At 41.0% G+C, this 15,271-nt stretch overlaps 1 protein-coding gene across 15 annotated transcripts in view; it reads right to left on the minus strand.

Moving 5' to 3' along the window:
* SYTL2 (synaptotagmin like 2) overlaps positions 1–15,271 on the minus strand; it is a 272,074-nt gene that overhangs the window by 103,491 nt on the left and 153,312 nt on the right. For all 15 annotated transcript variants that reach the window (XM_030200133.1, XM_030200137.1, XM_030200136.1 and 12 more), the window contains exon 4: positions 15,092–15,245. In XM_030200133.1, the coding sequence (XP_030055993.1) occupies positions 15,092–15,245 (154 nt within the window). The remainder of the gene's footprint in view (positions 1–15,091; positions 15,246–15,271) is intronic.

A 15,271-nucleotide genomic window follows, 5' to 3' on the forward strand; every position in this document is an offset into this window, starting at 1 on the left:
ATTCTGTTTGTTACCAGGGGTAGTTTCCCTGTTTAGTTTTGTTCTGGACCCTTCAGATTTACCAGATATTGGGGTGTTAGGGTGTACATATCAAATGTTAAAGCAAGCCTCTGCAAAACCCTGCTGGCAGACGCAGATTCTGAGTTTCAGCACAAGTTTTATATTTTCATGAATCCCAAAAGCACCAGGAAGACAAAGAGAGGGAGGAAGACTTCTCCAAGGCCCTGGTCCTATACCAGGGCCTCCAAGACACATGCAGGCCCGAGGTAAACAGTCTTAAGGGGCCTTCACACCATCAGGCAGAAAATTCAGGGGTGTAGGCAGCAGCCTGGGGGGGGGAGGGACTCTGGGACCACCCATTCCTTTCTTCTCTCTCTCCAACTCCATTCCCTCCTCCCCCCCCCCATTAAAAAAGTTACCTTTTCTGGCAGGAATACCCAAGCCCCGCCAGCCAAGTAGCTCCACAGCCCAAACCTCCCCTGGTGTGAGGAAGTCAGCTTTCTAACCACAGATGACGACACTCCTCACACATACTCAGTTCATGAGCACGAACTGAGCATGCGCAGAGTGCCAGTAACAGCTGATAGAAAGCATGGTGTCAACTTCCTTACACCAGGTGAGGTTCGGGTTTCGGAGCTATTTGGCTGGCGGGATTTGGGCAGGCCCAAGCCCAATGTGGACACCCCCAGGCTCCCCATATGCCTCTGGGTCAGCTGGCCCCCCCTTTGAGGCCATGCCTGAGGAATCGACCCCCCCTCTCTGCAGGCATGCCCTACACCACTACTCAACTGGTGTCCACTCAAGTTCCCTGCCGGGCACCCTTTTGATAAAAGGTGGGCCAAACAGGTATGCATAAGCAACTTAAGTCCAGTCTTCCCAAACTCTTCAGTCTTAAGAAATAAGACCACAACACACAATGATATATAAAGAATTCCAACTTTACTGATTAACTTCAGGACAACTTAATGACAACGTAATACGGTACCTTCTTAGAAGGCAAGTTCAGTTTTTTCAATGCAAACAGCTCTTCTATGCCACTTCGGGGGGAGGGAGGGCTGTCCTAACTTTAAACAGATAGTGGACTGAATATTGTCACTATTCAGACAGTGATAGTACAGTCACTGCATGGATATTCAGTGCTGTTCACTATTCATAAAGTGATGAATATCAGCAATTAAACACCATGGCTCATGCTTAAAATAAATGCTGGTACCCAAGGGGACAAGAGATAGGTAAATCCAAAGGAGGAAAGAGCAGAGAAGGGCCAATGGCCATCCAATATACAAATGAAGCCTTAAAACAAATCCTGGCCATGGTGTTTAACTGTTGACTAGACTATAAATAAAGCCTAATCAAAGATGGAGCATTTACCATCTTCTAAAAATCTAAGTGGTCCTAGAATGGGTTGCAAATGCTGCTATAAATGTGGACATCCCCCACCTCTCTCCGGTGTTCCTTCTTTTCCATTTCAGGGAGTATTTATTGATTTTAGCCATAACAATGACTAAACTTCAGCTGATATAACATTCCTGTAATATTTTCTCACACATGCCAGATCTTTTGTTAGCTGGGTGTTACATTTATTTTTGGGAGTGTACCTCTGAGCAAAATGAACACAATGACTCAGAATCTGTCAATATTACCTCAGTGAAGGCAATACATAGGAAGCATTAAAAATGCACGGCAGAGATGGCAAGGCTTTTATATGGCTTGGGGTTGCATTATGACTGATTATTATTACTAAAATACTTAGGGATCTATTACCTAATGTGCGCTAAGGAGCTTGCACAAGAATTAGCATGAAGTAACTTAGCACATGCCCACAGAATCCTTTACCGCACTGGAATGACAGTGGGTGAATCAGCGTGCACTAGCTCCACAAACTGGACTCCACACTGCAATCAGCAAGCAGTACTTAATCATGACTACTACTACTACTATTTCGCATTTCTATAGCGCTACAAGGCGTACGCAGCACTGCACAAACATAGAAGACAGTCCCTGCTCAAAGAGCTTACAATCTAATAGACAAAAAATAAAGTAAGCAAATCAAATCAATTAATATGTACAGGAAGGAGGAGAGGAGGGTAGGTGGAGGCGAGTGGTTACGAGTCAAAAGCAATGTTAAAGAGGTGGGCTTTCAGTCTAGATTTAAAGGTGGCCAAGGATGGGGCAAGATGTAGGGGCTCGGGAAGTTTATTCCAGGCGTAGGGTGCAGTGAGCTCTCTTATCAATGCAGATGCACAATTCTATAATTAAGCACGTCCATTCAGGTTTCTCAATGCTGCACAGTGAGAGCTTATTCTACAGTAGCATCTAGGTACCTAGATTTCATTACAGAACACAAGCATAACCCAGTATTAGTGTGCCTTACATTTGTGTGGCCACAGTTACATGTCACAGAGCTGGCATAACTTTGGTCATATGCGACGAACTCATGTAAGATACACATGAAACTTGCAGAATACAGTAAGTGAGAGACCTTGTCCCGCCCATTCTCTGCCCATATGTATGCCCCCTTGCAAATACACATTATGGGTGCAATTCTATAATGGTCACCCAAATTTGGACACCAAAATGCTGAGCACAAACTCTAAATTGTTATCTGGGCACCCAGATTCTGTTGTAGAATAGAGCATATGTTGGCATTTGCATGCCAACATTTAGGCACTATCACACATGCTGTGTAAAAGGCAGGTGTAAATATGGCCATATAAATGTTGCATTTTAGCACATAACATAGAATTATGCATGTATACGTGGGACCTCCTCTTGCAGTTACACACTGTGTGACCTGTGCACTCACATTCTAGAATACTGCTGAACATGTGGGACCTACAGTAACTGATTGGGTAAAAAATTGGTTGAATTGTAGGAGACAGAGGGTGCTGGTAAATGGAGCTTGCTCTGAAGAAAAGGATGTAGTCAGTGAAGTATTGCAGGGATCGGTCGTAGGGCCAGTCCTTTTTAACATCTTTGTGAGTGATATTGCGGAAGGGCTGTCTGGTAAGGTTTGTCTTTGCGGATGATACTAAACTCTGGAAGAGGGTGGACACCCTGGAGCGTATGAATGACATGAGGAAGGACCTAGCGAAGCTAGAGGAATGGACCGATATTTGGCAACTAAGGTTTAACCCAAAAAATGCAGGGTCATGCACTTGGGTCACCAAAATCCGAGGAAATGGTACAGTATAGGGAGTGTAGTGCTTCAGTGTGCAAAGGAAGAGCGGTACTTGGGGGTGATTGTGTCTGATGACCTTAAAGCTTTCAAACAGGTAGAAAAAGCGACAGCCAAAGCCAGAAGGATGCTTGGGTGCATAAAGAGGCGCATGACCAGCAGGAAAAAGGAGGTGATAGTGCCGTTGTATAAGTCTCTGGTGAGGCCTCATTTGGAGTACTACATGTAGTTCTGGAGACCGCACCTGTGGAAAGATATAAACAGGATGGAGTCGGACCAGAGGGCGGCTACGAAATTAGTAAGCGGTCTTGAATGCAAAAATTATAGGGACAGGCTTATGAATCTCAACATGTATACGCTGGAAGAGAGGAGGGAGAGAGGAGACATGATAGAGACGTTTAAATATCTAAAGGGCATTTATGAACAGGAAGAGAGCCTTTTTCAAATGAAGGAGAGCTCTGGAATGAGGGGGCATATGACAAAGTTAAGAGGGAATAGGCTTAGGAGTAACCTAAGGAAGTATTATTTCACAGAAATGGTGGTGGAGACGTGGAATGGCCTCCTGGTGGAGGTGGTGGACTGTTCCAGAATTTAAAAAGGCATGGGATAAGCATGTGGGATCGCTTGGGAACAGGAAGAATTAGGGGTTTCAGAGGATGGGCAGACTGGATGGGTCATAAGGCCTTTATCTGCCGTCTTGTTTCTGTTTCTAAGTGCTAATATTTTATAATCTTAGTGTGCAAATGCAGCTTATATTTAGGTGCTATGATTACACAATTAGGGGATATGCCACTTATATGCACTGTTACAGAATAGCACTGAGGCATCCTGCTGGCACTTTCATGGGTAAATGCACACTTATATAAGTGCTAGTGTTCTGTACATTCATGTATGCAAAGGGTATGTAAATGCAAGTGCCCAGTTAGAGAATCACCCTTTTATTGCTTCCCAAAAAGGCCTAAATAAGAGGAGGTATACGTGCATTCATCCTATCTGCCACTGCAATTATTGCACAGTTAGAACTCAGGCTTTAAATGTATAACCTTACCATGCATTAGTAATAGGACCCTTTATTCCAAAATCTAGTTAAATGCTAGATCCGGAGTGGGAAGTAAAAGAGGAAGAAGAAAAGAGTGGAGAAGCTGGGCATGAGGAGGGAAAGGGACACAAAGGAGATGCTGGGCACTGAGGGAGCACAGGAACAGGGACATTGAAGAGAGATACTGGACAGGAAAGATAAGGGATGCAGAGGGAAGACAGATGGTAGACAGAGAAAAGGTGTCAAAATGACAAGAGATCCTGAAAAGAGATTTAAGGAAAAAAAAACATAAAAAACAGCATAAAAGAAACACTGGGACCAATGTTCAGACAATAAAAGTTAAGAAAAATGTAATTTTTCTGAATTTATTCATTGTGATGTGTCAGCATTGGGAAATGTGCGTCTCTGACATCTTGCATTTCAGTTTCTATTTCTATTAGGACAGGATTTCTATATAGGTCTGGAATGTTTGATATTTTCACAGTTTGTTTACTGGAACTCTGAAGGGGTTTCACAATCCCCACTACCTCTGAAGAGACAGTATCATTTTTCCACCCAGGACTCATTTAGTCCTAGCTACGCCACTGCTGGTAGGTCCTAATGGAAAGATCCATGCCCAGTTTCTCACTTTTCACTTCTTAAATGTAACTGGTTAATAATTACTAATAGAACTATCCTTCAAAACCTGGTAAAACTATCTTCAAACCCAATTATACCACTAGCCTTAAGCAGCTCCTACTACTACTTAACATTCCTAGAGCGCTACTAGGGTTACGCAGCGCTGTACAGATTAACATAAAGGACAGTCCCTGCTCCAAGGAGCTTACTCCGCCAGCAATTAATTCCACAAAATCGTTTTTCTTATGTTGTAGCTTCAAAACTATTCAAGTTACTCAACTGTAATTAATATACTGTTTGGTTGAAGAAGAACTAACAAGTCACCAAACATAATGGAGACCTGAAGCCCTTTATCTCAACTAATGTGACAAAACAGCTGGGGAGATCTTTGAAAGGAACACACACTTATAAAAATATACCATGTACAGTAGCAAGGTAAAAATGTTTCTTACATTGTAAGGGCGTTCCTTCAAGATAATTATTTGGACCAGACAAACCCTTAAGGCAGTGACTCACACATTAATCTTGCCACTCTTTTTCAGGCTGTTCCCAGGAAGCAGATCTGCATGTGGCACAGGCAGTGCATGCGAAATGTATCTCATGTGTACTCACTGTAGCTAGCCTCACAAAAGCCTGTCTGGGTGGTTACAGAGGACCAGTTTAAAAACCACTGCCTTGTTAAGGCTCTCATGTGTTTAAGCTGTTTACTCCCTTGCTCAAGTCACAAATCCAGTCCACAACTGAGGAAGTGTATCTGGCAGGGCTGCCACAGTCAGTTACTCACCCAAGGTTTGTTTTTGATAGCCATCTACAAGTCACATTTGCTTTCTCTCACAATATGTTCATTCCTCCCAGTTCCACCCTTTTTGTTGTTTAACTTTCCCTATCCCAAGCTGTATAATAATTTACAAAAAAAAATAACGTGGGTATCTTTTACTGGGGATTTTCCGGAAGACTGTAGATTAGATTACTATCTTAAGTATCAGCCAGAGAAAGAAAAAGCAGACACACACACACCTAATATACCAACAAAAGTCTGGTGCTGTATGAAATAGCACCAGAAAACACCGCCAGAAAGCACCAAGGGGGGGTGGGGGGGGGGGAGCTTCCCAATGCTCAACATTAATAGTATGCAAATTTTATGCGCGCTGTTAACACTGAGCATTGGGAAGTTAAGGGGAAGAAACGTGCCTGGCATATGTGCACAACAGCTGCGCGGTAAGCATAACTCTTGTGTGCATGCCTAGTCAAATTGGGGAGCAGGGAGCCAGCCCATTGCAGGAACTCTTCCTCTCAGCACAGAGACTCTGAGCCCATCTTTCTTTTCTCTTTTTACCTAAAGAAAAGCCTAACCTTGCTATCAGAAACACCGCTTCTCTTTCTCTTTTTGAGAGGCTGTACTTCACTTCAGAATTTTTGTTTACCCTTCAGACTTTTTGAGTCCCTGCTGCTTCTTTTCTGATCCTGTTCCTCTGTCACTGCGTTCAAGCTTGGAGCTGGTGGTAGGTTATCAATGTTAGGGGGCATCGTTCTCCCGAGTATGAGAGGGAATATCTGCTGACCCTCTTAATCAGCCCTTTGCATGCATTTAAATATCATTTGCGCTGATTTTTGGCGGGTGGGTTGTTTCTGGTGCTACAGCCCTCTAAGCATTATGCTTTGCAGTCTTACAAATTACAGCTCATTATATAAGATCAGGAAGCACAACCCTACAATTAGCAAATTGGTATCCAAACCCAAGCATCTCCATTAATGACTCATTTAAAAAAAAAACTTTTCCTCTCATCTCAGAAAACTGGACAGATCAAAAATCAGCTTTCTTCCATGAAAAGGCTGTCGTCATCCTTGCCACACTGAACAAGCTTTTATAGAAATGTTGGAATGTGGGACCATGCCTGCAAAACTGGTTACAAATTACACTGCTAGAACCTGTTGCCAGGAAACTCTCTGCTACCTTATAGCCAGAATGTTCTCTTTGTAACAAAACAGTACATGTTTCTGTTACAAGCAAACAGTTCTCACACCACATTTACAACATGTGTCATTGTTTGTTCTAAAAGAAATAAATTCAGGGCCCAATAGTCTGAAGATTTATGTTCTTAACTTTGGGGTCCTTTTCCTAAGCTACATTAGGCACTTATGTGCACCTAACACAGCAAAAAAAAAAAAAAAATGGAGTACTAAGGTAACTCTGAAATCGGCACATGTTAACTGCAGTAAATTATTTTTCTCATTTTTTGAGGGGGCATTCCTGCACTAACCAGTTAGGAGACCTTAACTGTCCACAAAAATGGGTGGCAGTAAGGGCTCATGTGGTAACTTTACAAACCGGCTGTGCGCTAATGGCACGCCCATTAATGCAAAATATGTGTCTGATCTAGAAGAAAACAGTGAGGTTTAAAAAAATAATGAAATTAAAATGTGTGCTTTGTCTGCGACTCTGCTGAATCTGTGTCTGTGACCAGGAGAAGAGATGGAGCAGGGATCAGGGCAGCAGCTTGAAAGGTTCGATCCCCTTACTGCTATGTTACTTTTTTTTTTTTTTTTTAATCTATATCCCTCTGGATGTACAGAAGTGAGCCCATGAAAAAAGGGGGTAGTTTGTTAAAAGCTAAGTAATCAAGAAAAGAAGTAAAAATAGGGTTAACATATTAAAGGGTGAAAAATGTTGGCCATGGCCTGTGGTTTGTGCAGGTTACAAGGGTCAATCTCATGAATATTTCAACAAGAGCAATTTCTAATTATTAGTAGACAGGAAAATTGTACACAGAACTCTTAAACGAGGAGAATCCCAATTGTCTGCAGCTAAATGGGTCAAGCTTTGAGCGCCTATGTGCACAATAATATTAGATGACTCCACATTATCACAGACACTTGACTTTCAAAAAGAAACTGAAGCTACTAGTTCATAAATGTAATAGTGCAAAACCCAGATTGACCCTCAACCTGTGGAAAGAATCTGCTATTATGTAATCTTGGATAACGCTTCATGGATTTTATACCTAACTTTATACTCTCTATCATCAGAGTTGGTTTTGACAAGTTCTTTCTGATTATTCACAATGCATTGTACTTATCTTCCTTTCATACTCAGGCTACCTCCCAAAGCAAATATTCCATTTCAATAATACAGTAGAACTTAACTATTTCTCCCTCTAATCCTAGTGTATGCTGGTCTTGCCATTCTCCAGTGGGTAATATAAAGAATCTTATATTTGACTGTTTGTGCCTTTGTAAATACTGGCTAGAAATATGGTCACAACTGGTAGACATCTTTCACTTTCCTGGCTCGATCACTTATAAATTTGTGATTCTTAGGGATCAGTGCTATAGAAGTTTGCTGACTCATAGTGCAGGGTCTCTTGTTAGCACCATGGTATCTTTAGGATTGAAAGTAATTTTCTCACATTGGAAATCCTTGCACCAAGCCACCTACCAGGAATGGTGGGACTTAGTGCTCCAAATCTACAAATACAAATCACACCTTGCAAAGAAATCTTTTTGCTTTGCTGCATATAGGGAGAAATGGCTACCACTTGTATCATATTTCGGCATTGTACAGCGATAAGCACTCAATTAGATGTATTTTATGGCCTATGCATGTTTTATACTTTGATCTGTACCCTCCCAGCCCCCCTCCTTTTTCTCTTTTCTGCCTATCTCTTTTCTTAGCTTAATTTTAAACCTAGATATGGATAGTTACTTCTTACCCCTCCCTATCAACCTTAACATCTCCGGCACTACAATCCCCATATCTGACAACTTAAAAATCCTTGGAGTAACATTAGATAACCACCTCTCACTCGAAGATCACGCAAAATCCACTACAAAGAAAATGTTCAACATGATGTGGATACTGAAACGCGTAAAACCATATCTCCCCCTGAAAACATTCCAGAACTTGGTGCAATCCACAGTACTTACACATGCAGACTACTGTAACAATATTTTCTTAGGCTGCAAGAACCATATTCTGAAAAAACTTCAGACTGCCCAAAATACAGCAGCCAGACTCATTTTTGGCAAACCACGATTTGAAAGTGCAACACCTCTTCGAAAAAAATTTCATTGGCTCCCTATCAAAGAACGACTCAGTTTCAAAGTCCAGATGCTAATCCACAAGATCATCCACGGTGAATCTCCAAGCTATATGCTCAACCTGATTGACCTCCCCACCAGGAACATGACTACATCACAAACTTACCTCAACCTACATTACCCCAATTGCAAAGGACTCAAGTACAAAACCTATTATGGATCCAACTTCTCCTTCCTAGTCAGCCAACTCTGGAATGTCTTCCCCAGACCAATCCGATCACTCAATGATCATCTGCCCTTCCAGAAAACACTAAAAACCCATCTGTTCAGGCAAGCCTTCCCAAATGACCCAGATTAATTCCTATAAACCTCTATCCATCACATATCCAGGAGACAACGATAATGACCTAGACTACATCTCCCGCCACATTCTCCCCTGCCTATCCCTTGCTCTATTCCCTCATCTGCCTCTCCAATTGCTCACTTACCCTTGCCCATCCTTATACTACTCCCCTCATCTCTGCATCTCTACATTCTTACTTCTTTTATTACTCCGATAACATCCAACTTATTTCTCTTCATCAATACTTTGTAATCCCAATTACTATGTAAGCCGCATTGAACCTGCTTTGAGTGGGAAAGCGCGGGGTACAAATGTAATAAATAAATAATACATTTGAGCTCCGGTATTGCCTTTCTTTGTAAAATGTTACTTGTTATGTTGTGAGTTCTTGATTGTATTTGTATCGAAAATCAATAAAAGAAATTAAACATATAAGGGACTTCTGGGGACTGATAAAAAATTATCCAAACTGCACATTGATGAACTTGTTTACTCAATCACAGCTTACCGTTAACAACAAAATGTACAGTTTACGTTAAATTGCAAAGGTTTAACAACACTTACATTTGAGTTAAAGTAGTCTGATACAGATGTTCTTTTTTTTTAAGAAAGTCAGTTCACTCATAGCACAACTCCGATGTCAGTCTCTTATATACATGGTTCAATGAAGCATTGGGCTCTGTAAAATGGTTATAACCAGAGTCCACCATAACCAAAATTAAAAACATGGGATATCTTATTCTCTCAACTGGGACTAAAAATAGTGTCCACTATATCCGAGTGACCCTTATAACTAAGTTCTACTATATATCACAAATGCAGAAAAACTTCATTCCTTAGTCTCTGTAAAATATCATTTCTCCATCAAGAAATTAGATGCTGACAATCTATGAAACACTCTTTGTAGCCAGGAAATGACTGCAGTCTTTTTACCTACAAAGTTGACAACTGCCATTCCCGATAGTATAATAAAGCCCCAACTCTGTGGCAAACTAGCAGATTTTCATGGTAAGACACAAACTTTTATACATCTTGTTGGCACTCAGCACTACCATCAGGTGTCATAATTGCTACATCTATTTTTAAAAGCTAAGATTTTTTTTTTACCACATGATGAACCATATTATACTGCTTTGTCACTTTCTGATCACCCTTCTACCTCTCTTCCAGTTTCTCAACGCTACCTTTCTCCTTGAGACTGTCACTGCAATGACTTTAAATTTCACTTATATAATCTGATATTGTCACCTTTGACTCATACTGTCCTGAGCTGAGGAAGGAGGTTCTGGCCTTTGACAGCTAGTCAAAAATATATCAAGGAGCCATTTTACTAAAGCTTAGAGCATGCTAAATGCTGGGCATCTTATTTTATACCTATGGGCTACGTGGCACACAGCGCACGCTAAGCTTCCATAAAAGACCCCTATGTTATAGTGTAAAGGTATCATCTTATTTTCCTTTTTTTTTTTTGGCTGTTTTATTACCCATTAAAAAAAAAAAAAAATGGGTTTTAGTTTACTCTAGTTATTCCCTCCTTAGGAACATGGGGGCAAAAGGTTAAATATAAAGACTGTTCATCTCTTCCAAAAAGAATCCTTTTATGGGTCCGTGAATAGGTTTTTGTTTTTACTGCGCTCTATGGGCTTCTTTTATAAAGCAGCGCTACCGATTAGCGTGGGCCAAATGCAAAGAAGCCCATGGGAGTTAAATTAGCTGCTTCGCATTTAGTGTGCTGCTAATCAGTAGTGCTGCTTTGTAAAAGGAACCCTATATATTAGCTTAGAGAGACTTTGCTGTGTTTTAAAGTAAAAGGAGTTCGGAACCACAAAACTGTGACCTCTGGTTTGATTTTTTTTGTTCACTTACTGCCACTAAACCTTATTCACGTCATTTAACCAATCTAATCACCAGATGTACTAACCCTTTCTGTCAAACAAAAGTGCAGCAGCATTAACAAATCTGTTATTTAATCTATCATAACATATTAATCTGTGTTAACCTTAACAGAGAGATTTAGCAATGACTAATACAAATGCCTTAGATCAAAAGCTTACACTTAACATGCAAAGACGTTTAGGAATATTAAACTTGCTTAGTGCAAATCACTCAAGGTAATGCAATTTGTGCTAACATTAACACTTAACATCTCTCAGATCTTAATAAAAAGGTCTGCAAACCTGATCTTCCATTCCAGGATTTCAATGAAGAAATTACACCAGCAGGATCCCTCCACCTCCCTGCCCTGTGACTTCATGCACACCACAATCCTTTACCCCTGACAACTTGATCAAGTGGCAATGACCCCCCCCCCCCCCATCTGCCCATCTGGGTGTTTTTAAAAGGTTAAGTAGGGATAGGAGAAACTGCACCTCCCAAACTGATCCCCACTGGCACTGAGATCTGAAATAGTGCCCAGTGACTTCACGTGCTCCTCTGTCCTCCCTCTTCTGAATGGTTATTCCAGGCATCTACCATAAAAGCTGCTTAGTACTGACATTTTATTTATCTACCCTTGCCACAAGTATTTCAACTAATGATAAGGCATACCGCAAAGATCCCTCCTATGAACATTAACGTAATACCGCTTTATCTCCCATTCTGAATTTGAATCTATGTCCTCATCAAGATGTAATCCAATGACCCATCCTATGAACTTTTAATGGAATACTGTTCTCTCTCTCATTCTGAACATGAACTTTTTATACCTGATTGCTTAATCTACTACGTCATTCATGATCTTTATGGAATACCTCTTGTATTTCTTACTCCGGAATGGCGATCGCCATGACGGAACAATGTAAGCCACATTGAGCCTGCAGATGGGTGGGAAAATGTGGGATACAAATGCAGTAAATAAATAAATAAATCTTCCCGTTTCAGAACATCACCACCAAGGAGTTTCTAGGGATCTGAAATGTCACTATTTGGCTGGGGTGGGCAGTGATAAAGTGCCGCACGAAAGACTCCTGAAGAAATTGCAGAGTCATGGAATCGGAGGTAGGGTATTATTATGGATTAAGAACTGGTTGAAAGATAGGAAGCAGAGAGTAGGATTGCGTGGCCAGTATTCTCAGTGGAGGAGGGTAGTTAGTGGGGTCCCGCAGGGGTCTGTGCTGGGTCCGTTGCTTTTTAACGTATTTATAAATGACCTAGAGATGGGAATAACTAGTGAGGTAATTAAATTCGCCGATGACACAAAATTATTCAGGGTCGTCAAGTCGCAGGAGGAATGTGAACGATTACAGGAGGACCTTGCGAGAATGGGAGAATGGGCGTGCAAGTGGCAGATGAAGTTCAATGTTGACAAGTGCAAAGTGATGCATGTGGGTAAGAGGAACCCGAATTATAGCTACGTCTTGCAAGGTTCCGCGTTAGGAGTTACGGATCAAGAAAGGGATCTGGGTGTCGTCGTCGATGATACGCTGAAACCTTCTGCTCAGTGTGCTGCTGCGGCTAGGAAAGCGAATAGAATGTTGGGTGTTATTAGGAAGGGTATGGAGTCCAGGTGTGCGGATGTTATAAGGCCGTTGTATCGCTCCATGGTGCGACCGCACCTGGAGTATTGTGTTCAGTACTGGTCTCCGTATCTCAAAAAAGATATAGTAGAATTGGAAAAGGTACAGCGAAGGGCGACGAAAATGATAGTGGGGATGGGACGACTTTCCTATGAAGAGAGGCTGAGAAGGCTAGGGCTTTTCAGCTTGGAGAAGAGACGGCTGAGGGGAGATATGATAGAAGTGTATAAAATAATGAGTGGAATGGATCGGGTGGATGTGAAGCGACTGTTCACGCTATCCAAAAATACTAGGACTAGAGGGCATGAGTTGAAGCTACAGTGTGGTAAATTTAAAACAAATCGGAGAAAATTTTTCTTCACCCAACGTGTAATTAGACTCTGGAATTCGTTGCCGGAGAACGTGGTACGGGCGGTTAGCTTGACGGAGTTTAAAAAGGGGTTAGATAGATTCCTAAAGGACAAGTCCATAGACCGCTATTAAATGGACTTGGAAAAATTCCGCATTTTTAGGTATAACTTGTCTGGAATGTTTTTACGTTTGGGGAGCGTGCCAGGTGCCCTTGACCTGGATTGGCCACTGTCGGTGACAGGATGCTAGGCTAGATGGACCTTTGGTCTTTCCCAGTATGGCACTACTTATGTACTTATGAGTACAAAGAGGAACAGCGCATGATGAAGTACAATGCAGTTAGGAAACATTAGTAGAAGCAGTACTCCAGTGTTGCTATTCTTTCAGAGGGACAGGACTGGCACACTGGATACGAGAACTAATTTGTTTTAACACTGGAAAATGAATAACCTATTCCTATGCATCCAACGTAGAGATTACTGCATCTTCTATTTCTATATGTGGGATCAGAGGTGGATTAGGTTGGTTTTTAGAATAAAATATGATCAAGGACACAGTACATCCAAAAGTACTGGGACTGCATCCGACTTCCTGGGATCATTAACCAGATTGATTCAGTGTTTGCAGCACAGTTCTTCAAACTGTAAAATATTTTATTGTACAAAATACACACAGAATGGGATCACTGCTCTAGCAAAAAAAAAAAAAAAAATATATCTAAATTAATATTCTGTGAGTATGAGGACAAACCTTATCAGAGTAGTAGAAAAAAAAATCCATTCAGAATAATTGATGTCAACAGAGTCAAGGCAGTGTTGCCCTGGCAATCCATGAGATGCTAGAGGGCAACTGGGATCACAGAGGCATAAAGGTAGCCAAAACCTTACCCTGCTTTAATAAATAAAAACAACTGAAGTTAAATTACCTGAGGGTTCTCGGCCTCGCTGTTCCTTGCCATACCCCCTGACTGCCTAATCAGTGTGTATCTAGCAACTAATCAGCATTCATTGACATGAAAAATATTACAGGAAAATATAGATAGTTGAGCTACAATATACCTACTTTTCCCTTCCCAAGTAAATTAACTCCAACCATGTAGTTTTATCCTAAACAGAAGCTACTTACTTCAAATGAAAATAACCTTGGCAGTTCTCACTGATGTGTCCTCCTACCTGCAGAAAATACTGCTGATATAAAACAATGACCCACTTATACAATACAATACAGTTCTTACAGACTGCAGTCACCCAGTATTACCGGTTCTATGCAGATTACAAAAAAGAAACTAGAACATTACTATGAAATATAGGCAAAGATCAACCACACTGACTAGACTCAAATATTTCTGAAACAGGTAAGTTTTTAGTTTCTTCCAAAACCATATGTAATTAATCTCACATTTAATGTCCAATGGAAGAGAGTTCCACCAATGAGCAGCAAGACAAAGCATCAAAGACAACAACATTACCTTGTGTTTAATTCCCTTCACGGAAGGGAAGGATAATGTCATAACAAAGATCTACATTTTCGAGTAAGATTACAAGAAGGTGCAAATTCTAATAGTTCCACTAGATATCCTGGGCCAAAGCTATAAGCCCTAAAAACAAACATACATCATTTATATATGATTCTTTGTCTCTATGGAGAGCCAGTGTAACTTGATCAAAAGTGGTGAAACACTCATATCTTGTTGCTCTACGGATCATATGAGCTGCTAACATTTTTGTTCTATTAGCCAAGCAACTCAAATACAAGACATTACAGTAGTTGTGTCAGAATTAAAGACTGTGCAAGAGTTTTAAATTGATCAAACAACAAATATTTTTGAATTTGACGAAGAAAGAACATTTATAAAAAGAAACTTCCACCAACACATTTTTACATGAAATGGGTTCATCTCAAGATGACTAGTGGCAGCATCCCAGGGATAAGCCAGAAGATAAAAGGTGCACCAAGTGAACCTCCAAATTTGTCATATTCATATGCACACCAGAAAGCAGTAATAATACCTGTGATATGAGGGCGTCTGCTTTAGCTCTTCCTCTTCCTCTTTTTCAGGCTCTTCAATGACACCAAACAGCTCAGGAGGCACAAAAATATCTCTATTGACATTATTCACCCAGCTCTTCTTATTCTTGTCTGCTTTGCTTTGACTCAGTTCAGCTAGAACACAGAAGCATACTTCATGC

The sequence above is a fragment of the Microcaecilia unicolor genome, chromosome 4, assembly GCF_901765095.1.
Source record: "Microcaecilia unicolor chromosome 4, aMicUni1.1, whole genome shotgun sequence".
Lineage (NCBI taxonomy): Eukaryota > Metazoa > Chordata > Amphibia > Gymnophiona > Siphonopidae > Microcaecilia > Microcaecilia unicolor.